Raw genomic sequence first — 25,399 nt, forward strand, 5'->3', positions numbered from 1 at the left:
TCAGTATGTATGCAGAGTTGGTCTAACACTCTCCTATTCATTTCATATATAAAAATAAAAAATCAGTCTCTTGAAAGGCCTAATTACTTGGACGGGAGTAGTATATGAAATTTTCTTTGCCAATCCCAAATGGGCACGTATATATATTCCCTTTTATATGCTATTTCTTCATTTATAGGTTACAGTGGGCCTTTCAGCTACCACAGCAAAAAAATCAGCATGGGAGTTGCATACTTTAATGTGATTTTAAACAATACTTATTCTCTCAGAAACAAATTTTGCCCTCTTTGTTTGCTAGTATTTTTTATGGCAGCTACATAATTATTTCTTTCCCTAAAAAAAAACCCCAAAACAACAAAAACAACTGCATCTGCTGAGGAGTGAAAACATTTGGAGCAACTTTAATTACTGAACTGTTTATTTGTGAATTATTTGTCAGAACAGTTTTGTTACCTTATTGTCTCCTCGAGGTTGCTGACTATTTAAAAACAAACACAAGATAAACATAAATAAATGGATATATCATGTCCTCTGGAAACATCTGAATAATAGGAAATTAAATGCTGTAATTGCCATCGATGTTTTTAGAGATTCCTGGGCTTCTGTGGCGATTTTAAGGCAGATGTAAGTTCATTGTACATGATTCTTCAGTAGATGGTTTTCAGAGACTGAAAAATCCCCTCTAACATCCAGTCACAGGAAAATTTAAAAAATCTTCAAATTTTACTCCAGCAAATCCTAATGCTTCAAGGTTTGGAACCCAGAATTCAGTAGATTGTATCTTGAGTACTTCGGCATTTGGAAGCTTATCTTAAAGGAGCTGAAATAAAAAAATGGGGGCCGCATACTGAAGAGAGCTGACAATGCTCACATGACCAGGATTCTAGATGATTTTAATTTATGGGATGATCAGATGTGAACCAAATCCTACTTCCTTCTCATTAGTGATCATTAACAATGAATGGAGCAGGAGAGAAGTCAATCTTACAAGATTCTTTTCTTCTGTAAGCGACCTGATTATAGGTTATGTTTTCCCTTTAGAAATTTTACTCACACTAAGATAGTGCTTAATACAGGGGGAGAAAAGTGCTCAAATTTCTGAATTAGTTACATTGCATATCAGTAAAACTTCAAATATATTAAAGACTAACTTCGAGGAAAGGGTAGGTCAGAATGGAGAAGACTTTGCATTATCCACTTTTTTAAACAATTGGTATGTAGTCAGGATATATAATGATTAAGAACAGAAAATCATGGCAAGGAATGAACATGGATTTGAACTGTAAGTCCAGCTGAGAGTCCAACTTGTCCAAAACCAAACTCTTCATCCTGTCCCTACTTTGCTTCTATTTATTCAGATTGAGTGAAGGTTATCACCCCAGTTGCTCAAACCAGGTATTTTGAGGCTTTTCCAAATACCTTCCTTATTATAGTCTACCAACTACTTAGGCTATTGATTCTACCTCCTAAACATTGTTAGAATTTGTTTACTGTCTTTTTCACCCTGTTCATCACCCTGATCTAAACTATGAGCCTCTCTAATGTATCCTGCAGAAACAGATTGTGACTGGCCTCTGCCTTAGGGCTTTGTCATTCTTTTAATTATTTCTTAATCATGTAGCCAAAGTAGTCTTTAAAATCTGATTATGTCAATCCCCAACACACACACACACATACACACACACACACACACACACACAGTTAAAATGGATTCATCTTAAGAGAAATTCTCAAATATATGGCATGGCTTGTTGTTTCTGAATAATCTGTCCTCTGTCTGTCTCTCCGGCTTCTGTATCTAAGCTCATATATCTGCCCTTTATCTACCTGGCCTTGATGAATCAAATTTTTGTGCCAACATTCCCAGCAAAAATGTGAAACTCACTCTGATGGGATTGATAGTTTAGTTTAATGCGGATTGTGTAGCTAGGTATGGAGTTATCTTTGCTGGAACTATGTGGTTTTCTAAACCAAAATTGTGAACATTCTGGAAAAGGATGGAATGTTTGCTAAGAAGACAACCCACCAGTATCCACTAGATGAGTATTTCTAAAATTTTAATGTGCATAGGAATTACCTAGGATGTTCTTAAAATGCAGATTCTGATAAGGGCTGGGGCCTGAGATTCTGTTTGTTTAAGTTCCCTGGTGATGTTGATGCTGTTGGTCAAGAGATGTATGAGCAGTAAGGCATTATAGTGTTTTCCTCACATGTATATCAGATAAAGTGGAGTCATTAGAATCTGAGTTTGGGAGTCAGAGAGGCTAGGATTCAAATCCTGAATCCAGTTGTTACTTGTTGGCCAACTTTGGGAAGTTACTTAAAATCTCAAAGCCTCAGTTTTCATATCTATTAAAGGACAGCACCTACCTCAAGAGGATCATTTGAGTTATTAAGTGAGACTATATATTCATAGTGCTTCATAAAGGCTTACAGTGTTCAATATTATTATATTCAAGTGTTCAATATTGTTATATTAATATTGATTTATGAGATAAAACACAACACACTAGTTAAAATCATTACTTTCAAAGAAGTTACTGTATTCAGAAAAAGAACAAACATGGCTATGTGAAAATCTATGAGGTCTCATTCAATCCAAAAATGTCATTACCAATGACATAAAAATGTAATTATTAGTAAAATAAATAAAGGTATAATATTTTATAGTTCATATAAATGGGAACTGAATTTATGGAATTTTCTCTTGGCCGTATTTCTTTTTAGTATATATTAGAAGAAGACAATTTGGAATAAAATGACAATTCTTTCCAAAGACTAAAAAAGATGTGGTCTCCATTTATTTATCTGCCTTTAGAATTAACATGTAATTTTAAAAAGAAATTAAGACTTAGATATTGGTCAGGTGAAAAAATATTTTGATTCATTTTTTCAGATATGCTTAGAATTCATTGAAATAAGACATAATGTACATATATCTAAATTGCACTTTGACATCAAATTATAACTCACTTTGGGAAAGTTAGTTCTTTCTTGAATTCTGTGAGAGAAGCAGGCTACATTACTTTTGCCTTGTTTGTCCAGTTGGAGTAGACAACTGACAAAAAGATCAGAATACAAATGTTCTCTTCTTCCTGAGGTCACTGTTTCTGGTTGAAAGGAAAGGACCCGAGTCTTTACTGGATGAACTCATTTGCATTTGGTTGCAAATTGAGAATAACATTGAGGGTGGGGTGGGTGGGAGATGTTTTTAGCCAAATTTGAAATGAGTTGGAGGAAAAGAGTGACTGTAACCTTATAGATGAAGATGTTGTAGGACCTTCTTACTGTCCCCTTTGGGTTAAGTTAGAAGGCATATGCTTCAATATTAACATCCTTGAAAATTATAATTTGCATTCAAATGATTGTGCAATCAATGAAAAAATCCCATCTTTATGTTAAAATTCAGCGTTAACCTTACAAAACATACAAATGGAGTAGGAAATGTACATATATTTTAAAGGTAATATCTGGAGTAATATTCCTAATTTTTCCTGAAAGTAGTTACTATTTTATGAAAAGTGGTGTAAGAGACATGACTAAATTCAACCCTAAACTTAATTTAAAAACATGAAGAAAAGAAGCAGCAACTTCAGTACATCTGATGAAGGTCTGATGGTATTTGCTTCTTGAACTTAAATTTGATTTTCATGAAACTTAGTGTGGGGAGGGTATTGGAGAAAGTCTGAAGACAGGACGATATTTCTGGACCAATCTTGTTTCCATTGTAATCCATCCCCACCAATCGAAGTATAGAGACAGATTGGATAACAAAAATAGAATTATTGTTCAGGGATTTTAGGATGGAGGAGAAGAGTGGGATTAGTACACATACTAATACACATCTGTGGGTGCAGGGTTGGGGAGGACCCAAAAAATGATTTTGTGTCATAGGAGAAAGAAGAGAAATGAGATCTGCCAATGGTGTCCACAAGAAGCAGCTCCTAATCAGGTTTTCTCCCTTGTTTCAAAAGTCACTTCTTTATTATGTTACTTATCTATATGGCACATGAGAAATATTTTTGTAAAGAAAAATATGATCAAGATAAGGTAGAACTTTTTAAAGTCAGATCATTTTTCTTTACTTTTAGACAGTGATTTTGCCCCTAGGGGACATTTGGCAATGTGTTGGAGATATTCTCACAAGTAGGGGGAGGATGTTTTGGTATCTGGTGGACAGGCCAGGGATGCTGCTAGACATTCTACAACACATGGGACAGTACCCCACAAAAAAAAAGAATTATTGGGGCACCTGGGTGGCTCAGTCATTAAGCGTCTGCCTTTGGCTCAGGTCATGATCCCAGGGTCCTGGGATCGAGCCCCACATCAGGCTGCCTGCTCGGTGAGAAACCTGTTTCTGCCTCTCCCAACTCTCCCTGTTTTTGTTTCCTCTCCAGCTGTGTCTCTCTCTGTCAAATAAATAAAATCTTAAAAAAATAGAATCATTCCACCTCAAATGTTAACAGAGCTGAGATTAAGAAATCCTACTTTGGGCTCATTGAATGCTGGGCTAAATCACCAGACCTCTGAATTCTTCTCAAGCCGAGCCAGGCCCACACAGAAGCAACCATGTCTAAGGGACCTGCGGTTGGCATTGATCTTGGCACCACCTACTCTTGCGTGGATGTCTTCCAACACGGGAAAGTGGAAATAATTGCCAATGATCAGGGAAACCGAACCACTCCAAGTTATGTCGCCTTCACTGACACAGAACGATTGATCGGTGATGCTGCAAAGAATCAAGTTGCGATGAACCCCACCAACACAGTTTTTGATGCCAAGCGCCTGATTGGACGTAGATTTGATGATGCTGTTGTCCAATCTGATATGAAGCATTGGCCTTTTATGGTGGTGAATGATGCTGGTAGGCCTAAGGTCCAAGTAGAATACAAGGGAGAGACAAAAAGTTTCTATCCAGAGGAGGTGTCCTCTATGGTTTTGACGAAGATGAAGGAAATTGCAGAGGCCTACCTTGGGAAGACTGTTACCAATGCAGCTGTCACGGTACCTGCATACTTCAATGACTCTCAGCGTCAGGCTACCAAAGATGCTGGAACTATTGCTGGTCTCAATGTACTTCGAATCATCAACGAGCCAACTGCTGCTGCTATTGCTTATGGCTTAGACAAGAAGGTTGGTGCTGAAAGGAATGTGCTGATTTTTGACTTGGGAGGTGGCACTTTTGATGTGTCAATCCTTACTATTGAAGATGGGATCTTTGAGGTCAAATCCACAGCTGGAGACACCCACTTATGTGGAGAAGACTTTGACAACAGGATGGTCAACCATTTTATTGCAGAGTTCAAGCACAAACATAAGAAGGACATCAGTGAAAACAAGAGGGCAGTTCGTCGTCTCCGTACTGCTTGTGAACGTGCTAAGCGCACACTTTCTTCCAGCACGCAGGCCAGTATTGAGATTGATTCTCTATATGAAGGAATCGACTTCTATACCTCTATTACTCGTGCCCGGTTTGAAGAATTAAATGCTGATCTGTTCCGTGGCACCCTGGACCCTGTAGAGAAAGCCCTTCGGGATGCCAAACTAGACAAGTCTCAAATCCACGATATTGTGCTGGTGGGTGGTTCTACCCGTATCCCCAAGATTCAGAAGCTTCTACAAGATTTCTTCAACGGGAAAGAACTGAATAAGAGCATCAACCCTGATGAGGCTGTTGCTTACGGTGCAGCTGTCCAGGCAGCCATCCTTTCTGGAGACAAATCTGAAAATGTTCAAGATTTGCTGCTGTTGGATGTCACTCCACTTTCTCTTGGCATTGAAACTGCTGGAGGAGTCATGACTGTTCTTATCAAGCGTAATACTACTATTCCTACCAAACAGACACAGACCTTCACTACCTACTCTGACAACCAGCCTGCTGTGCTCATTCAGGTGTATGAAGGGGAGCGTGCCATGACCAAGGATAACAACCTACTTGGCAAGTTCGAACTCACAGGCATCCCTCCTGCCCCTCGTGGCGTTCCTCAGATTGAAGTCACTTTTGATATTGATGCTAACGGTATCCTCAACGTCTCTGCTGTGGATAAGAGCACAGGGAAAGAGAACAAGATCACCATCACTAACGACAAGGGCTGCTTGAGCAAGAAAGACATTGAGCGCATGGTCCAGGAAGCTGAGAAGTACAAAGCTGAAGATGAGAAACAGCGGGACAAGGTGTCTTCCAAGAATTCACTTGAGTCTTATGCATTCAACATGAAAGCAACTGTTGAAGATGAAAAACTTCAGGGCAAGATCAATGACGAGGACAAACAGAAGATTCTTGACAAGTGCAATGAAATCATCAATTGGCTTGATAAGAACCAGACTGCAGAGAAGGAAGAATTCGAACACCAGCAGAAAGAGCTGGAGAAAGTCTGCAATCCTATCATTACCAAACTGTACCAGAGTGCAGGGGGCATGCCAGGAGGAATGCCTGGAGGCTTCCCTGGTGGTGGAGCTCCTCCGTCTGGTGGTGCCTCCTCTGGACCCACCATCGAAGAGGTTGATTAAGCCAACCTGAGAATAGGTCTAGCATTGTTCCACAAAATATTCGAAGGACCCAAATTTGTAGCAAATTCCATGGCAGTTTTAATGTTGAGCTGCTATAGTATAAATAAACTGGGCATTCTTGATACTTGAATATGAAATACGTGCACAGGGAAAGGAAATGAACATTGCACTTTATAAGCACTGTTATTGTTAAGTGGAAAATGCAATGTCTTAAATAAAACGGTATTTAATTGGCACCAAAAAAAAAAAAAAAAAAGAAATCCTACTTTGGAATTAGGGAGCATTCATCATTTGTTTGCTTGTTTATTGAGGTACACTTGACATATACAATATTAGTTTCAGGTGTATAACATAATAACTCAATATTTGTGTATGTTGCAAAATGATCAGCATAGTAAGTCTAGATAAAATCCATCCCCATACATAGTTATGGAACTTTTTTCATGTGATGAGAACTTCTAAGATTTACTCTCTTCGTAACTTTCAAGGGTGCAATACAGTATTATTAACTATAGTCATCATGTTGTACATTACATTCCCATGACTTATTTATTTTATAGCTTTGAGTCTGTACCTTCTGACTCCCTTCACCCATTTCATCCACCTCCCATCCTTCTGCCTCTGACAGTCACCGATCTGTTATCTGTATCTATGAGTATGTGTGTTTGTGTGTGTGTGTTTGATTCTACATAAGTAAGATCAAATAATATTTGTCTTTCTATGATTTATTTTACTTAGCATGTGTCCTCAAGGTCCATCCATGTTGTTGCAAAAGACAAGATTTCAATTTTTTCTGGCCAAGTAATATTCCATTGTGTATGTAGATACTATATTTTCTTTATTCATTCATCCTTCAGTGGACACTTAAGCTGTTTCCATGTCTTAGCTATTATAAATTTAAATAATACTGAAATAAACATGGGAGTACAGATGAGATACTGATTTCTTTTCTTTTAGATATATACCCAGAAGTGGGATTGCTGTAACATATAATACTTCTATTTTTAGTATTTGGAGTAACCTCCATACTATTTTCCATAGCGGCTGCACCAATTTAAATTCCCACTAACAGTGCATGAGGGTTCCCCTCCCTTCACATCTTTACCATTCTAGCAGGGGTGAGGTGATATCTCATTGTGGTTTTGATTTGCATTCCCCTTATAATTAGTGATGTTGAGCATATTTTCCTGTTCCTGTAACCATATTTCTTTGGAAATATATCTATTCAGTTTTTCTGCCCATTTTTAAATGAGATTTTGTTTTGCTATTGAGTTGTATGAATTCTTAAAAAGTTAAACTTGCTTATTACAAATATCCTAAATTAAGATAATAGGTTGAACTGTTTTATAAACTATTTAGAGTAGATGTTCAGACAATGTTTTATAGGGAGATGGATGTATCAATTATTCTAGAGTCAGAATCCCTGAGTGTTAACCCTGGCCTTAAATTTTTCATCTGTGAAATGGACTTATACTTCGAACTATTTCACAAGGTGAGTACATGGATTAATTGAAATAATCCATGCAAAGCCTTAGAATATTATCTAGCATAAGATAAGTGCTAAATAAGTGTTAGCTATTTTAAAGGAAAAAGAAAATCCCAAACAACCACCATCATTGCTTTGATCATGGGCCCTATTTATCCTAATGTTCCTCAACATTTGTGCCACTATATGGATGTATGTTGGGTTGTTTTAGTCTCTGATAGGGGAGAGTAACTTGGGATAATAAAGTAATAGCAGATTTTATAAGTATAAATGCAACCAACTTGGCTAGATTACCTGGAATTTTATGTAGCTGAGGATTATTGAAAATCCTTTGCCAAGTTATAATAATAAAAATTAGAATATATTCTGTATAATTTTCCTTATTGGTCTAGCTTTTGTTGGTGCTATTGTAGAAGATGCTGAGTCCTTTTTCCACTTGGCAGCATTTTTCTATGTTTTACTGAGTGCAATTATGTCCTTCATATCTATATTTCATATATATTAATACAGTAATACAAAAATCAATGAGGTTTGTATACAAAAAAATCATCATTTATTCAACAAATGTGATGTGCTAGGTGCTGGGAATACAAAGCCATGTAAGGCCAGGTCCAGCCATGGAGTATACAGACTCTTGTTTCGGAGAGAGACACACAGAGAAATTGCAGTGCAGTGTGGTGAGTACTATGTTAGATGCAGGAAGTAAGTGCTGCTGCTGAATACACCATTTGTGAACTATATTTAACTAAATGGATATAATAGACAATAATTTTAATAAGCAATATAAATTATAGAGGTAAGGTAAACTACTGCTGCTCTTTGGTTTCATTTTCTGTAAATGCGGGCAATGGTGGTCAGAGATAGTGGTAATGGGAGTGGATTTACTTAAGCATATCCCTTTGATAATTTACTCTCAGTATTGTAAGTATCAAAGTGAGATGTCAATTATAAAAATCTGTTGTAATATCACCCACCACCAGAAAAAAGCAAACAAACCAACATTTAGTTTGTATATAAGAAAGTATAAACACCTACAGCACAAGGGTGAAGCTTTGGTTTTCCTTCATTACATAGACATAAAAATGGGGGTATTAGATTCAGTTCTGTGAGGCTCCCTCATCTTAAGGATTATAAACACATTGAAGGGAGAGAAAGTTATCAAGATAATGACATTAACACAAATAATACAACATGGAAATAGGTGAGAAAACTGGGCATAAATAGCCCAGCTGTATGAAGTCTCAAGGGGCAATATAATTGTTTCCCAATATTATAAAAAACGATTATGTCATATAATACAAGGATTATGTCATATAATACAATTGATAGACATAAAATTGCTGGGTAATGTATTTGTTTCATCCTATACAGGTAAGATAAAGTTGTAAAAAATGTGAAATGAGTTGTCATGGGATGCAGAGAATTCTTCCTCTTTCAAGGTGTTTGGCCACAGGAATGAACAAAGGTGACAAGACTACTGAGGAGGCATGCAAACATATAAGTAGCAATGAATTATCACTCTTTCCAACTCTGAGAAATTCTGATTTTAAAATGGGAAACTGGATTAATTTGTATTTGACTGAAGTTACTAATGACAATTAGGAATGTATTAAGTGTTGAATACTATTCTGGGCTGCATTCAAGTATAGGGAAATAAAATTATACCACTGGTGACCCTTGGGTCTGTCACAGAAATGAGATGTCTATCTCATGAGGCTATTACAGGCAGCAAAAAAAAAAAAAAAAAAAAAAAAATAATGACAATTAAAGGGTGGCTGGGTTCTCTAACTAATGAAAGTTCAATATCTTCTAATTATATTGGTGGCACAGTATGGTTGCAAAATATGACCCAGTAGCTCTAAAGCAATACTGTAATGAGTCTTTTCATTTCAGCTCTCTGCTGTCTGCTTTTAAATCTCCTGGGCATATGAAAAACACCATTGTTAGAGGACAAGGGATTCGATGTTTTTGACATGGTAGAGGAAGGTGGCTACTTAGGGAACAAGATAATTTTTAAAATTCAATTTATTTCAGCAATTTATTACTGTTTACCCTCTATCATTCCCTAAGCTGGGGATAGAAATAATACAAAGATCAATAAGGTGTGAAACTTGCCCTCAAGTTGCTCACTGTCTACTGGGAGAGTAAACACATTAAAAATATCTGTTACAGAATGGAAAAGTGTGTTAATGAAGCTATGCCCAAAAGCCATGGACGTGCATGGGTGAGAGCCATCTGATCTGCTGGTGGATGGATAGTGAGCACAGTGGGGAAGGAGAAGGTCAAAGTAAGTTACATTTGAGCTGGATCCTAAAAAAATATATAATTCATCAGAGTAAGCCTTATAAATACTGAAGAGTAAACATTATATATACAGCTAACCATATGAAAGCATGACACAGTTGGTATGATTACACATCCAATGTCTATGTTGGCAAAGACCAACATAGGTTAAGTTGAAGGTGAGGTTGTAGACTTAGATGGCATAAAAAGCAAATGGGATTGGATCCATTAGAGAATCTTAAACTTATTTTCTTCAATCATTTTTTTTCCCCAGAGCTCACCTACTTCCTTGTATATCGAGATGGTTCTCCATTACTGTTTCTGGGCTATGAATCCTCTATCCTGACCTACTGAAAATAAATTACACAAATCTACTTTTTTCAGATACAGGCCATTTTGCAAAATTAAGCTCTCCACCCACTCACCTAGTTATGTTCATATGTTTTCTAGATTTCAATCTTTGCAATTTATCAAGAACCTTGGCACTTACTAATTCTATTTGACTAAAGCTTATATAATTTTGATTGATGTCAAGTCTGTAAGGATGGTAATTCCTTCAGTGTTTAGCTTCTCAGTTTTCTTGATGTCTTGACTCCTAGGGACCTCACTTCCTTTGGTTCGGTCAGCCACCTTCAAATTCCTACCTTTTCAATTGTGATCTGTTGTAAGTTCGACTCCTCCAAAGGCATTACTTCAAGCATTCTAAACTCTGACCACAAGGTTTTCTTCTTAGGCAGCAGGCTTGGTTATGTCTGATACAATCATTCTTGACCATCATCTCTACCTCCAGGTCCTTCTCCTTTCTTCTTTTTAATCCTTCAGTTCTTAATTTTCTTTGCCAATCTGTCCAATACAGGTTGCTTGGTTCATCACTATAAAAAACAAAAACAAGAACAAAAAACAAAAAAAAAATGCACACTTGTCTATTCTGTAAACATTTTAGGTCATTGTTCCTACAGAGTCATTGACATTGACAATAAGTGAACTAATCAAAGCAACTGGATATTTGAATTGTCTAGTCTTTTTTTACTGTCAGAGAGTTTGGCCCAATATAGCATCTATGATTACTTTGAGAAGAGAGAGAGATTTTCATTAACCCTCCTATGAAAAGTATTCCAGGGCTTATAATATAAACTAGTAAAGCAAATCCACTTTGAAATTCTTACTGCAGTTTGTGACAGTTAGATTTTTATGCAGTTGGTTGGAAGAATAAGTGTGAACTGAAACTCATGATGGGAACCAACAGATTTTTCTTTTTTATACACAGATGGACTTTTGTAAATATTACATACCATAGAACTGAAAGAATAATTTGTTTCTGGCCATGTCTTATTAAATTGCTAGCTATTATTTTTCCTACATAAACCTATGTATTATGGATTTTATCTTCTAATTATCTTTCAAATCCATACATTTCCCACCATCCCGCTGCAACTATTCTAGATCGAATTGTCATCATGGTAAGACCATACTATGCTTCTACCTGGTCTTCCTGGCTTTTTTCTTTCCCCCTTCTAATTCAGGCAGACACTATAACTGAAGTCATGTTTTCTAAATGTAAATCTTTCCCTTTTACACTTTAAACATTTTAGTGCCTGCCCACCTATTGTTCTTTGGGTAAAGGTCTAAGTCCTTCAGATAGCCTAAAGTGTCATGTCCTGGTACCTACCTTCCTCTTCACCCTTACCTTCTAGAATACCATTCTTTTCTCTCTCTAGTCTGTCTCTAGCCTCATTCTCAGACTTGGGATAAATAATTTTCTCTTCTGTCACCACCATGTTTTTGGTTTTGCTCCAGGAAAGCTGAGAAAAGATAAACTTTACCCATGATTATGGCCACTTTGCCTATCACAGTGCTTCGCTCATAGAAGTTTTTCAGTAAATGTCTATTTATTTAAGGAAAGAAAGCCAAAGGGACTATGTTGGTACATAGGATTCATATTCATTATTATATGGAATATTTCATTGTTCTTATTTTTAATATTTTATTTATTTATTTGACAGAGAGAGAGAGAGAGAGACAGAGAAGGAGGGAACACAAGCAGGGGGAATGGGAGAGAGAGAAGCAGGCTTCCCGCCAAGCAGGGCGCCCAATGTGGGGCTCAAACCCAGGACCCTGGGATCATGACCTGAGCTGAAGGCAGATGCTTAATGACTGAGCCACTCAGGCGCCCCCAAATATTTCATTGTTCTTAAATGACCCCCATACACACACACACACACACACACACACACACACACATGCATTTTTAATACTTTAAAAATCAGGATGTATTTTACAGTTTATGATATAGCTATTTTCTACCAGGTGACTTTCACATCATAATTGTCAAGGCAAGCATTGTGTAAAATTGCTTTTGCAGATGGCATGATGGTACAACTGTAACTTTACAGTCAAGAAACCATCAGTGGACCATTTGAAGAAGAAATATGAGTCCCGGTTATTGTCTCAAAATATTCTGTTGGAAGTGTCTGTACTGACTTACAGAATGGGTGTCAGTAAATTGGGAGGCAATTTAAAAGATAGTACTGGAGCACTCTTAAGAAATGCCACATTATCAAAACTCTTTTTTAGAACAAAGTAGGTTACCATGTGGAAAAGTATGGATACCAATAGCTCTGAGTTGAAAGTGATTCAGAAGAGAAGGCCCCTGAATGAGGTGATGTTATACCAAAAAGCACAATCAATTTATTCTGATTATATTTTTCTATTTATGTTCATACAAAAGTGATTTATTACAGAAAAGTTTTAAATAAGTGTAAATAAAAAATTCTAAGTGATGAAACATTGTATCATGGTTTATGTGGCAGCATTTTTTCTTAGTGACTTATAAAATATGGACACATTTTACAACCAATGGGATCTTATATTTAATGAAATTTATTATCATCCACTATTTTATAAAATTCTAAGCCATTTCATAGATATGTTTTTATTTAAAAAAATCATGGAGTCATAAATAGATAGGACATTGGCTATAGTCCAGTTTTCTCACATTGGATCTTCTCACATTGAAGATCCAAATCTTAAATGGTGATTAAAAAGAGTTAGAGTTACCTGTTTTCAAGGAGCTTGTTAATGATCAGACAGATTCAGTGTTTTTTTTTTTTCCTTGTCTGTTGGATCCATGTTGAATTACTCATCTCTCTCAATGTTATATGGAAGTACTGTATCTCTGCAATCTGGTTTTGTACTAGAAAGAACTGGCTTCTTAAGCAGAAGGTTCTAAAAGTGTATCAAGATGGTAAGAAGTTCCAGAAGCCTATTTTATCCTCTCTGTTCCTGATAACTTGCCTGCCTGCCATGTGCTGAGGCCTATGATTCAAATGAGCTCTCCACAAAATATGGATACCAAAAATATCACTTGCTTCAGAAAAGCTTCCTCATCCACCCCCACCACCAAAAAGAAGAAAAAAAAAATTGCCATGATTAGCAACCTTCCCACAAGGAAATTTTTACATTCATCTTAATTCACTCTGAGCTTCTCATAAATAATAGGAACCACCAATGCACTAAGAAGGGTTTGATTTTCCAAATTCAAGTTAGCATCAACTTTTTTTTTAAGTTTCATTATAGTCATTTACCAGGAATTCAGATTTAGGTCATCAAACTTAGAAGTAGTCAAGAAAAGTACTATTTTTCTTCTCTATACTTTATTAGTTACATCTCTAGGATACAATGTCCATAAAGCCGACAAGCATGGTGGCAGGACAATAGGTGGCACTTATAAGTATCTGCTAAAATGAAAAGAGAGGATTATCTTCCTTCAATCTGAGACTGGAAGTGAACTTTTAGTCTGTGCAGAGCCAAACGTTAGCACCAAAGTGAGTCCTGCAAAACGTCTTTGCTGGAGACTGTTTCTGATGGCAGATTTCTTTAATAGCACAGCTCTGTCTCATTGACCACTGACTCAGTGGGTTTGACGGGAGAAAAAACTCACTGTGTCACAGAGCTAAGAAAGGCTGACTTCAACAATCCCTAACAAGCCACATATGGAAACTAACACAGAGCCATTTCTATGTTTTTTTTTTCCTTGTTTCCTTCTCTTTTTTCTTTCTTCATATCAAAAATGCCTTAATTTTTTTCTTTTCTTTCTTTTCTTTTTTTATTTTTTTTTTAGTTTGCATTTGCATTCTTTTCCAAATGGTCCTAGAGCTCCTGCTAGGAGTTTCAAATAAAAATTAAACTGAGTTTGTTATTGTTGTGATTGTGTAGTGCAAAGCTAGCATGGCTGACTACTGTAGGAAAGAGACAGATTCTTAAAACCTATGAATTATCTACACAGGAAGCTATAGAGACTTGTAGTGTGAAAGGATTCACAGCAACCTATCAGGGTTAAGAGGATGAATTTGCATTTGGGTCTTGTGCTCAGTGCTGGAAATTATTCAGCACCAATCTATGGAGGAACTACTCACCCTGAATTTGGTTGGAGTAATATAAGCAACAACTTACAAGGGAGGGGGTCATTGGGTTATATTTTTCCTCTTTCAGGCTATAGAGTAATGACAACATCTGGAAAGCTGAGTGCTGAACATATACCTCATTTTTGAATGAGTTGGCCAGTCTACGTGGGTTTTATTAGAATGTAACAATATTTAGTTGATTCATTACGATAATCCCATGGGTTGTTCTACAAAAATGTAGTCAGTACAATCAATGTCTCCCATGTGAACAATGTTCATGTAATAGAATGATATTTGGCATTTTCTGCTACATGCCCTGCTTGGTTGTTAAATAGACATTATGTTTTCCCTCTCTTGATTATTTGTCTGCTGTTCTTCAGAAACCCCCCTCTCCCATGAGCACTCACTATGCTTCCAGGGGCTAAAAATTGCCATGCATGGCAGAGCACAGGGGCTAAAAATTGAAAAACTGAATGCTGGGTCAATGAATCAAACAATTGTGACACATGACCAGCTTCTGGCACCTGCAATTGTAGGGGATAATAATTCCTTTTTATTAAGCAGGTTAAAGTTCAGGTTTCTATTATAGGCACCATAAAATCTTAACTGCTAGAATATGTGTTTAAAATATTTGACATAACCAAATAGAAATGAGGCTTATTAACAGAACATTCTTCAAAAGATACTGCTGGCCATTTTTTTTGTAAATTTAAGAATAATAATCTGAGCTTCATTTTATAGGTATGCTGCTTTGCAAAATGTATATCTATGTAATTATTTATTTTCCAGTGTCTTTTTTATTTTTTTATTTAAATTAAATTAATTAACATATAATATATTATTAGTTTCAGAGGTAGAGGTCAGTGATTCATCAGTCTTATATAATATCCAGTGCTCATTACATCACATGCCCTCCTTAATGTCCATCACCCAGTTACCCCATCCCCCACTACCTCCCTCCACCAACCCTGTTTGTTTCCTATGATTAAGACTCTGATGGCTTGTCTCCCTCTCTAATTTTGTCTTATGTTTTCCTCTCTTCCCCTGTGATTCTGTTTTGTTTCTTTAAACTCCACATATGAGGGAGATCATATGATAATTGTCTTTCTCCTGATTGACTTATTTCACTTAGCATTAATACCCTCTAGTTCCATCTACATTGTTGCAAATGGCAAGATTTTATTTTCTGATGGCTGAGTAATATTCCATTGTATATATACCCCACATCTTCTTTATCCATTCATCTGTCTATGGACATTTGGGCTCTTTCTATAGTTTGGCTATTGTGGACATTGCTGCTATAAACACGGGTGCAGGTGCCTCTTCGGATCAATATATTTGTATCTTTGGGGTAAATACCTAGTAGTGCAATTGTTAGGTAATAAGGTAGCTCTATTTTAAACTTTTTGAGGACCCTCCATACTATTTCCCAGAGTGGCTGCACCAGCTTGCATTCCCACCAACACTGTAAGAGGGTTCCCTTTTCTCTGCATCCTTGACAACATCTGTCCTTTCCTGAGTTGTTAATTTTAGCCATTCTGACTGGTCTGAAGTGGTATCTCATTGTGGTTTGTGTCTTTTGGCCATTTGTATGTCTTCTTTGGAGAAATGTCTGTTCATGTCTTCTGCCCATTTCTTGATTGGATTATTTGTTCCTTGGGTGTTAAGTTTGATAAGTTCTTTATAGATTTTGGGTACCAGCCCTTTATCTGATATGTCATTTGCAAATATCTTCTCCCATTCTGTCGGTTGTCTTTTAGTCTTGTTGACTGTTTCCTTTGCTGGGCAAAAGCTTTTTATCTTCATGAAGTCCCAATAGTTTGTTTTTGCCCTTGCTTCCCTTGCCTTTGGTGACGTGCCTAGGAGGAAGTTGCTGCGGCTGAGGTTGAAGAGGTTGTACCCTGTGTTGTCCTCAAGGATTTTGAAGAACTCCTGTCTCACATTTAGATCTTTCAACCATTTTGAGTCTATTTTTGTGTATGGTGTAAGGGAATGGTCCGGTTTCATTCTTCTGCATGTGGCTGTCCAATTTTCCCAACACCATTTGTTGAAGAGACTGTCTTTTTTCCTTTGGATATTCTTTCCTGCTTTGTCAAAGATTAGTTGACCATAGAGTTGAGGGTCCATTTCTGGGCTCTCGATTCTGTTCCATTGATCTATGTGTCTGTTTTTGTGCCAGTACCATACTGTCTTGATAATTACCGCTTTGCAATCAATCTTGAAGTCCAGGATTGCGATGCCACCAGCTTTTTTTTTTTTTTTTTCCAACATTTTTCTGGCTATTTGGGGTCTTTTCTCATTCCATACAAATTTTAGGATTATTTGTTCCATTTCTTTGAAAAAGTTGATGGTATTTTGATAGGGATTGCATTGAATGTATAGATTGCTCTTGGAAGCACAGATATTTTACAATATTTGTTCTTCCAATCCATGAGCATGGAATGTTTTTCCACTTTTGTGTCTTCCTCAATTTCTTTCATGAGTGTTCTGTAGTTTTCTGAGTACAGATCCTTTGCCTCTTTGGTTAGGTTCATTCCTAGGAATCTTATGGTTTTTGGTGCAATTGTAAATGGAATCAATTCCTTAATGACTCTTTCTTCTGTCTCATTGTTAGTATATAGAAATGCAACTGATTTCTGTGCATTGATTTTCTATACTGCCACTTTACTGAATCCCTCTTTGAGTTCTAGTTGTTTTGCTTTGGAGTCTTTTGGGTTTTCCACATAAAGTACCATGTCATCTGCAGTGAGTGAGAGTTTGACTTCTCTGCTGATTCAGATTCACTTTGGTCTCTATGTATTTGAGTTCTTTCATGAAGAAATTTCTTCTTCTGATTGTGTTAAAGTTTCAAAGAATTGTGGTTTGAAAATATGCAGGGAATGATCCCACTCTTTTGGTACCAGTTGAGATCTTATTTGTGACCCAGGATGTGATCTATTCTGGAGAATGTTCCATGTACACTGAGAAGAATGTGTATTCTGTTGCTTTAGGATGGAATGATCTGAATATATCTGTGAATTCCATCTGGTCCAGTGTGTCATTCAAAGCCGTTGTTTCCTTTTTGATCTTCTTCTTAGATGATCTGCCCCTTGCAGTAAGTGGGGTGTTAAGGTCCCCTACTCTTATTGTATACTTATCAATATGTTTCTTTAATATTGTTATTACATGGCTTATATAATTGGTTGCTCCCATGTTAGGGGCATAAATATTTACAGTTATTAGATCTTCTTGTCCTATAAACCCTTCAAGTATATATCATACTTGTGTCCTTCCTCATCTTTTATTTGTCTTTGGTTTAAAATCTAATTTGTCTGCTATAAGGATTGTTACCCCCAACTTTTTTTTGATGTCCATTAGCATGATAAATGGTTTTCCACTCCCACTTTCAATCTGGAGATGTCTTTGGGTTTAAAATGAGTCTCTTACACACAGCATATGGATGGGTCTTGCTTTTTTAATCCAACTGAATACTCTGTGTCTTTTGATTGGGGCATTTAGCCCATTTAAATTCAGAGTATTGAAAGATATGAATTTAGTGCCACTGTATTGGCTATAAAGTCACGGTTTCTGTATATTGTCTCTGTTCCATTCTGGTCTAGCTTACTTTTGGGCTCTCTCTTCGCTTATAAGATCCCGTTCATTATTTCTTGAAGGACTGGTTTAGTGATCACAAATTCCTTTAGTTTCTGTTTGTCCTGGGAGCTTTTTATCTCTCATATTTTGAATGACAGCCTAACTGGGTAAAGTAGTCTTGGCTGCATATTCTTCTCATTTAACATCCTGAATATATCAAGCCAGTCACTTCTGGCCTGCCAGGTCTCTGTGGATAGGTCTGCTGTCAGTCTAATGTTTCTACCCTTGTAAGTTATGGACCATTTTTCCCAAGTTGCTTTTAGGGTTTTTCTCTTTGTTCCTGAGATTTGCAAGTTTCACTATTATATGTTGAGGTGTTGATCTATTTTTATTTTATTTATTTGTTTTCTTTATTTTTAAATTTTTTATTGTTATGTTAATCACCATACATTACATCATTAGTTTTTGATGTAGTGTTCCATGATTCATTATTTGTGCATAACACCCAGTGCTCCACGCAGAATGTGCCCTCTTTAATACCCATCACCAGGCTAACAAATCTCCCAACCCCTCTCCCCTCTAGAACCCTCAGTTTGTTTTTCAGAGTCCATCGTCTCTCATGGTTGATCGCCCTCTCTGATTTACTCCCCTTTATTCTTCCCCTCCTGCTATCTTCTTCATTTTTTTTTCTTAACATATATTGCATTATTTGTTTCGGAAGTACAGATCTGTGATTCAACAGTCTTGCACAATTCACAGCGCTCACCATAGCACGTACCCTACCCAATGTCTATCACCCAGCCACCCCATCCCTCCCACCCCCAACCACTCCAGCAACCCTCAGTTTGTTTCCTGAGATTAAGAATTCCTCATATCAGTGAGGTCATATGATACATGTCTTTCTCTGATTGACTTATTTCACTCAGCGTAACAACCTCCAGTTCCATCCATGTTGTTGCAAATGGCAAGATCTCATTCCTTTTTATGGCTGCATAATATTCCGTTGTGTATATATACCACTTCTTCTTTATCCATTGATCCGTCGATGGACATCTTGGCTCTTTCCACAGTTTGGCTATTGTGGACATTGCTGCGATAAACATTGGGGTGCACATACCCCTTCGGATCCCTATATTTGTAACTTTGGGGTAAATACCCAGTAGTGCAATTGCTGGATCGTGTGGTAGCTCTATTTTCAACTGTTTGAGGAACCTCCATACTGTTTTCCAGAGAGGTTGCACCAGCTTACATTCCAACCAACAGTGTAGGAGGGTTCCCCTTTCTCCGCATCCCTGCCAACATCTGTCGATTACTGACTTGTTAATTTTAGCCATTCTGACGGGTGTGAGGTGGTATCTCATTGAGGTTTTGATTTGGATTTCCCTGATGCCGAGCGACGTTGAGCACTTTTTCATGTGTCTGTTGGCCATTTGGATGTCTTCTTTGGAAAAATGTCTGTTCATGTCTTCTTCCCATTTCTTGATGGGATTATTTGTCCTTTGGGTGTTGAGTTTGATAACTTCTTTATAGATTTGGATACTAGCCCTTATCTGATATGTCATTTGCAAATATTATCTCCCATTCTGTCGGTTGTCTTTTGGTTTTGTGGACTGTTTCTTTTGCTGTGCAAAAGCTTTTTATCTTGATGAAGTCCCAAGAGTTCATTTTTGCCCTGGCTTCCCTTGCCTTTGGCGATATTTCTAGGAAGAAGTTGCTGCGGCTGAGGTCGAAGAGGTTGCTGCCTGTGTTCTTCTTTAGGATTTTGATGTACTCCTGTCTCACGTTTAGGTCTTTCAACCATTTGGAGTCTATTTTTGTGTGTGGTGTAAGGAAATGGTCCAGTTTCATTCTTCTGCATGTGGCTGTCCAATTTTCCCAACACCATTTGTTGAAGAGACTGTCTTTTTGCCATTGGACATTCTTTCCTGCTTTGTCAAAGATAAGTTGACCATAGAGTTGAGGGTCCATTTCTGGGCTCTCGATTCTGTTCCATTGATCTATGTGTCTGTTTTTGTGCTGGTACCATACTGTCTTAATGATGACAGCTTTGTAATAGAGCTGGAAGTCCGGAATTGTGATGCTGCCAGGTTTGCTTTTCTTTTTCAATATTCCTCTGCTACTCAGGGTCTCTTCTGGTTCCATACAAATTTCAGGATCATTTGTTCCATTTCTTTGAAAAAAGTGGATGGTATTTTGATGGGGATTGCATTGAATGTGTAGATTGCTCTAGGGAGCATTGACAACTTCACAATGTTTTTTCTTCCAATCCATGAGCATGAAACCTTTTTCCATTTCTTTAGGTCTTCTTCAATTTCTTTCATGAGTATTTTATAGTTTTCTGAGTACAGATCCTTTGCCTCTTTGGTTAAATTTATCCCTAGGTATCTTATGGTTTTGGGTGCAATTGTAAATGGGATAGACTCCTTGATTTGTTCCTCTTCTGTCTTGTTGTTGGTGTATAGGAATACCAATGATTTCTGTGCATTGATTTTATATCCTGCCACTTTACTGAATTCCTGTATGAGTTCCAGCAGTTTTGGGATGGAGTCTTTTGGGTTTTCCACATACAGTATCATATGATCTGCAAAGAGTGAGAGTTTGACTTCTTCTTTGCCGATTTGGATGCCTTTGATTTCTTTTTGTTGTCTGATTGCTGTGGCTAGGGCTTCTAATACTATGTTGAATAGCAGTGGTGATAGTGGACATCCCTGCCGCATTCCTGACCTTAGGGGAAAAGCTCTCAGCTTTTCCTCATTGAGAATGATATTCGCTATAGGTTTTTCATAGATGGCTTTTATGATATTGAGGTATGTACCCTCTATCCCTATACTCTGAAGAGTTTTGATCAAGAAAGGATGCTGTAGTTTGTCAAATGCTTTTTCTGCATCCATTCTGAGGATCATATGATTCTTGTTTTTTCTTTTGTTAATGTATTGTATCACGTTGACTGATTTGCGGATGTTGAACCAACTTTGCAGCCCAGGGATAAATCCCACTTGGTCGTGGTGAATAATCCTTTTAATGTACTGTTGGATCCTCGTGGCTAGTATTTTGGTGAGAATTTTTGCATCCATGTTCATCAAGGATACTGGTCTGTAATTCTCCTTTTTGATGGGGTTTTGGTTTTGGGATCAAGGTAATGCTGGCCTCATAAAATGGGTTTGGAAGTTTTCCTTCCATTTCTATTTTTTAGAACAGTTTCAGGAGAATAGGTATTAATTTTTCTTTAAATGTTTGATAGAATTCCCCCGAGAAGCCATCTGGCCCTGGGCTTTTGTTTCTTGGGAAATTTTTGATGACTGCTTCAATTTTCTTAGTGGTTATAGGTCTGTTCAGGTTTTCTATTTCTTCCTGGTTCAGTTTTGGTAGTTGATACATCTCTAGGAATACACCCATTTCTTCCAGGTTATCTAATTCACTGGCATAGAGTTGCTCATAATATGTTCTTATATTTGTTTGTATTTCTTTGGTGTTGGTTGTGATCTCTCCTCTTTCATTCATGATTTTGTTGATTTGGGTCATTTCTCTTTGCTTTTTGATCAGTCTGGCCAGGGGTTTATCAATCTTGTAAATTCTTTCAAAGAACAAGCTCCTAGTTTCGTTGATCTGTTCTACTGTTCTTTTGGTTTCTAGTTCATTGATTTCTGCTCTGATCTTTATGATTTCTCTTCTCCTGCTGGGTTTAGACTTTATTTGCTGTTCTTTCTCTAGCTCCTTTAGGTGTAGGGTTAGGTTGTGTATTTGAGACCTTTCTGGTTTCTTGAGAAAGGCTTGTATTGCTATATACTTTCCTCTCAGGACTGCCTTTGCTGTATCCCAAAGATTTTGAAGAGTTATGTTTTCATTTTCATTGGTTTCCATGAATTTTTTTAATTCTTCTTTAATTTCCTGGTTGACCCATTCATTCTTTAGTAGGATGCTCTTTACCTTCATGTATTTGAGTTCTTTCCGACTTTCCTCTTGTGATTTAGTTCTAGTTTCAAAGCATTGTGGTCTGAAAATATGCAGGGAATAATCCTAATATTTTGGTACCGGTTGAGACCTGATTTGTGACCTAGGATGTGATCAATTCTGGAGAATGTTCCATGGGCACTAGAGAAGAATGTGTATTCCGTTGCTTTGGGATGGAATGTTCTGAATATGTCTGTGAAGTCCATTTAGTCCAGTGTTTCATTTAAAGTCTTTATTTCCTTGTTGCTCTTTTGCTTAGATGATCTGTCCATTTCAGTGAGGGGGGTGTTAACGTCCCCCACTATTATTGTATTGTTGTCAATGTGTTTCTTTGCTTTTGTTATTAATTGCCTTATATAATTGGCTGCTCCCATGTTCGGGGCATAGATATTTACAATTGTTAGATCTTCTCGTTGGATAGACCCTTTAAGTAGCATATAGTGTCCTTCTTCATCTCTTATTACACTGTTTGTTCAAAATCTAATTTCTCTGATATACGAATTGCAACCCCAGCTTTCTTTTGTTGTCCATTAGCGTGGTCAATGGTTTTCCACTCCCTCACTTTCAATCTGGGGGTGTCTTTGGGTCTAAAATGAGTCTCTTGCAGACAGCATATGGATGGGTCTTGTTTTTTAATACAATCTGATAGCCTCTGTCTTTTGATTGGGGCATTTAGCCCATTTACATTCAGGGTAACTATTGAAAGATATGAATTTAGTGCCATTGTATTGCCTGTAAGTTGACTGTTACTGTATATTGTCTGTGTTCCTTTCTGTTCTGTGCTGCTTTTAGGTTCTCTCTTTGCTGAGAGGACCCCTTTCAATATTTCTTGGAGGCCTGGTTTCGTGTTTGCAAATTCCTTTAGTTTTTGTTTGTCCTGGAAGCTTTTTTTCTCTCCTTCTATTTTCAATGAGAGCCTTGCTGGATATAGTATTCTTGGCTGCATATTTTTTTCATTTAGTGCTCTGAAGATCTCATGCCAGTCCTTTCTGGCCGGCTATGTCTCTGTGGATAGGGCTGTTGCCAATCTAATATTTCGACCATTGTAGGTTACATATCTCTTCTCCCGAGCTGCTTTCAGGATTTTCTCTTTGTCTCTGAGACTCGTAAGTTTTACTATTAGATGTCGGGGTGTTGACCTATTTTTATTGATTTTGAGAGGGGTTCTCTGTGCCTCCTGGATTTTGATGCCTGTTTCTTTCCCCACATTAGGGAAGTTCTCTGCTATAATTTGCTCCAATATACCTTCTGCCCCTCTTTCTCTTTCTTCTTCTTCTGGGATACCAATTATTCTAATGTTGTTTTGTCTTATCGTATCGCTTATCTCTCGAATTCTGCCCTTGTGAACCTGTAGTTGCTTATCTCTCTTTTTCTCAGCCTCTTTATTTTCCATCATTTGGTCTTCTATATCGCTGATTCTCTCTTCTGCCTCATTTATCCTATCAGTTAGTGCCCCCATTTTTGATTGCACCTCATTAATAGCCTTTTTGATTTTGATTTGGTTAGATTTTAGTTCTTTTATTTCTCCAGAAAGGGTTCCTCTAAGAACTTCCATGCTTTTTTCAAGCCCAGCTAGTATCTTTAAAGTCATGATTCTGAACTCTAGGTCTGACATCGTACTAATGTCCGTATTGAGTAGGTCCCTGGCAGATGGTACTACCTCTTGTTCTTTTTGCTGAGGTGATTTTTTTTGTCTTGTCATTTTGTCCAGAGGAGAATAGATGAATGAGAGAACAAAATAACAGGTTAACAACGTCCCCAGCAAATATACTCTATACAAATCAGAAAAGACCTGAAACCAGGGGAAAAGAAAGGGAAAGAAAGAAAAGAGAAGAAAAAAGAAAAAGATAAAAACAAACAAAAACAGAACAAAACAAAAAAAATAACAGAATATGATCAAATATGATCAGGCTAGTGCGTAGATCAGTGCCACACACTAGATTTTGGGCATATTTTGGTCTGTTAGAAGAAAGTGACTCCTAGAATTTTAAAGGAAGAAAGACTTATATATGTACAAAATAAAGGTTGATACAATGAAGGGATGGAACATGACTGTAAAGATGAAAATTATAAAAGATTTTATAAAGGAATTGATAAGCTAAGAAGTTGTTTGAAAAAAGAAAGAGGATTTAAAAAAAAAGAAAAGAAAAAAAAGGGAGAGAATGTGATCAGCCAGGAGACTAGAACAAAGCCATACACAATTAATTTAGGGTATATTTTGATCTGTTAGAAGACACTGTATCTCAAAATTTTAAAAAGAACAACTTATATATTTATGCCAAAAATAAGGGTTACTACTATAAAGGGATAAAATATGACTCTAAAAATAAAAAATAAAAATGTTTTTTTTAAAGGGATTGATAAGATGTTGGTTGAAATAGGGAAAAAGAAAAATTCAAAAAAAAACAGTTAAAAAAATTAACTTTGAATAAGTAATGAATCATGGTATAAAAGCCATGAATTCTATGTGCAGTATTCCCCTAGCGCTGGTGTTCTCTCGTTTTCCTTGATTGGTAAACTTGGTCTTGGCTTGCTGGCTGTTCATGCTGATCTTCTGGGGGAGGGGCCTGTTGCCGTGGTTCCCAAATGTCTTTGCCGGAGGCGGAATTGCCCCACCCTTGTTGGTCCCAGTTAAGCAATCTACTCGGGTTTACTCTCAGGAGCTTTTTTTCCCTGCAAGCTCTTGGTACAGCTTTGGAGGACCAGAGTGAAAATGTTGGCCTCCCAATCTCCACCCAGAGGAGCTGAGACCTTGGGGACCTGCTCCTCAGTGCACCCCCAGAGAAAAGCAGTCACTCCCATCTCCCTGGTCTCTGGCCGCACTCCATGCTCACCCGGCCTGTGACCGAGCATTTCTATTTCTGGCACCCGACCCCGTGTGGAGTCTCCAAACCCAGCAGATCCCTGCGGTGCACTCCCACGCAGCTCCTCCCGGGGTAGGAGGGGGAGTCTCCCCAGCTCTGCCGCTTTTTGGGTCCCTGATGGAGGAGCAGTGGCCCGACTGGGCCGCGCATCACAGTTTTTGGCCACCCAGAGCTGAGAGCCCGCGCCTCAGCTCCGTCTCTGCAGCCAGCTTCCCCGCTCTGATACCCAGGAGCTCTGCTGCACTCAGGCACCCCCAGTCTTTCTGTGACCCCGAGGGTCCTGAGACCACACTGTCACATGAGGGTTCCACCCCCCCGCTTAGCCACTG

The 25,399-nt window shown here is 37.6% G+C and overlaps 1 protein-coding gene across 1 annotated transcript; it reads left to right on the plus strand.

The window, feature by feature from the left end:
- The first annotated feature begins 4,497 nt into the window (after positions 1-4,497).
- Positions 4,498-6,744, plus strand: LOC112829265 (heat shock cognate 71 kDa protein-like). Its single transcript, XM_073904743.1, has one exon. The coding sequence runs from the start codon at positions 4,570-4,572 to the stop codon at positions 6,508-6,510; it is 1,941 nt and encodes a 646-aa protein (XP_073760844.1). The 5' UTR covers positions 4,498-4,569; the 3' UTR covers positions 6,511-6,744.
- Positions 6,745-25,399: the final 18,655 nt, after the last annotated feature.

The sequence above is a fragment of the Callorhinus ursinus genome, unplaced genomic scaffold (assembly GCF_003265705.2).
Source record: "Callorhinus ursinus isolate GAN/ISIS: 27379988/994484 unplaced genomic scaffold, GSC_fseal_2.0 scaffold21, whole genome shotgun sequence".
NCBI classification, from domain to species: Eukaryota; Metazoa; Chordata; class Mammalia; order Carnivora; family Otariidae; genus Callorhinus; species Callorhinus ursinus.

What these genes read in the sequence shown, in the direction of transcription:
- LOC112829265 (XM_073904743.1), top strand. Translation starts at nt 4,570, where the DNA reads ATGTCTAAGGGACCTGCGGTTGGCATTGATCTTGGCACCACCTACTCT.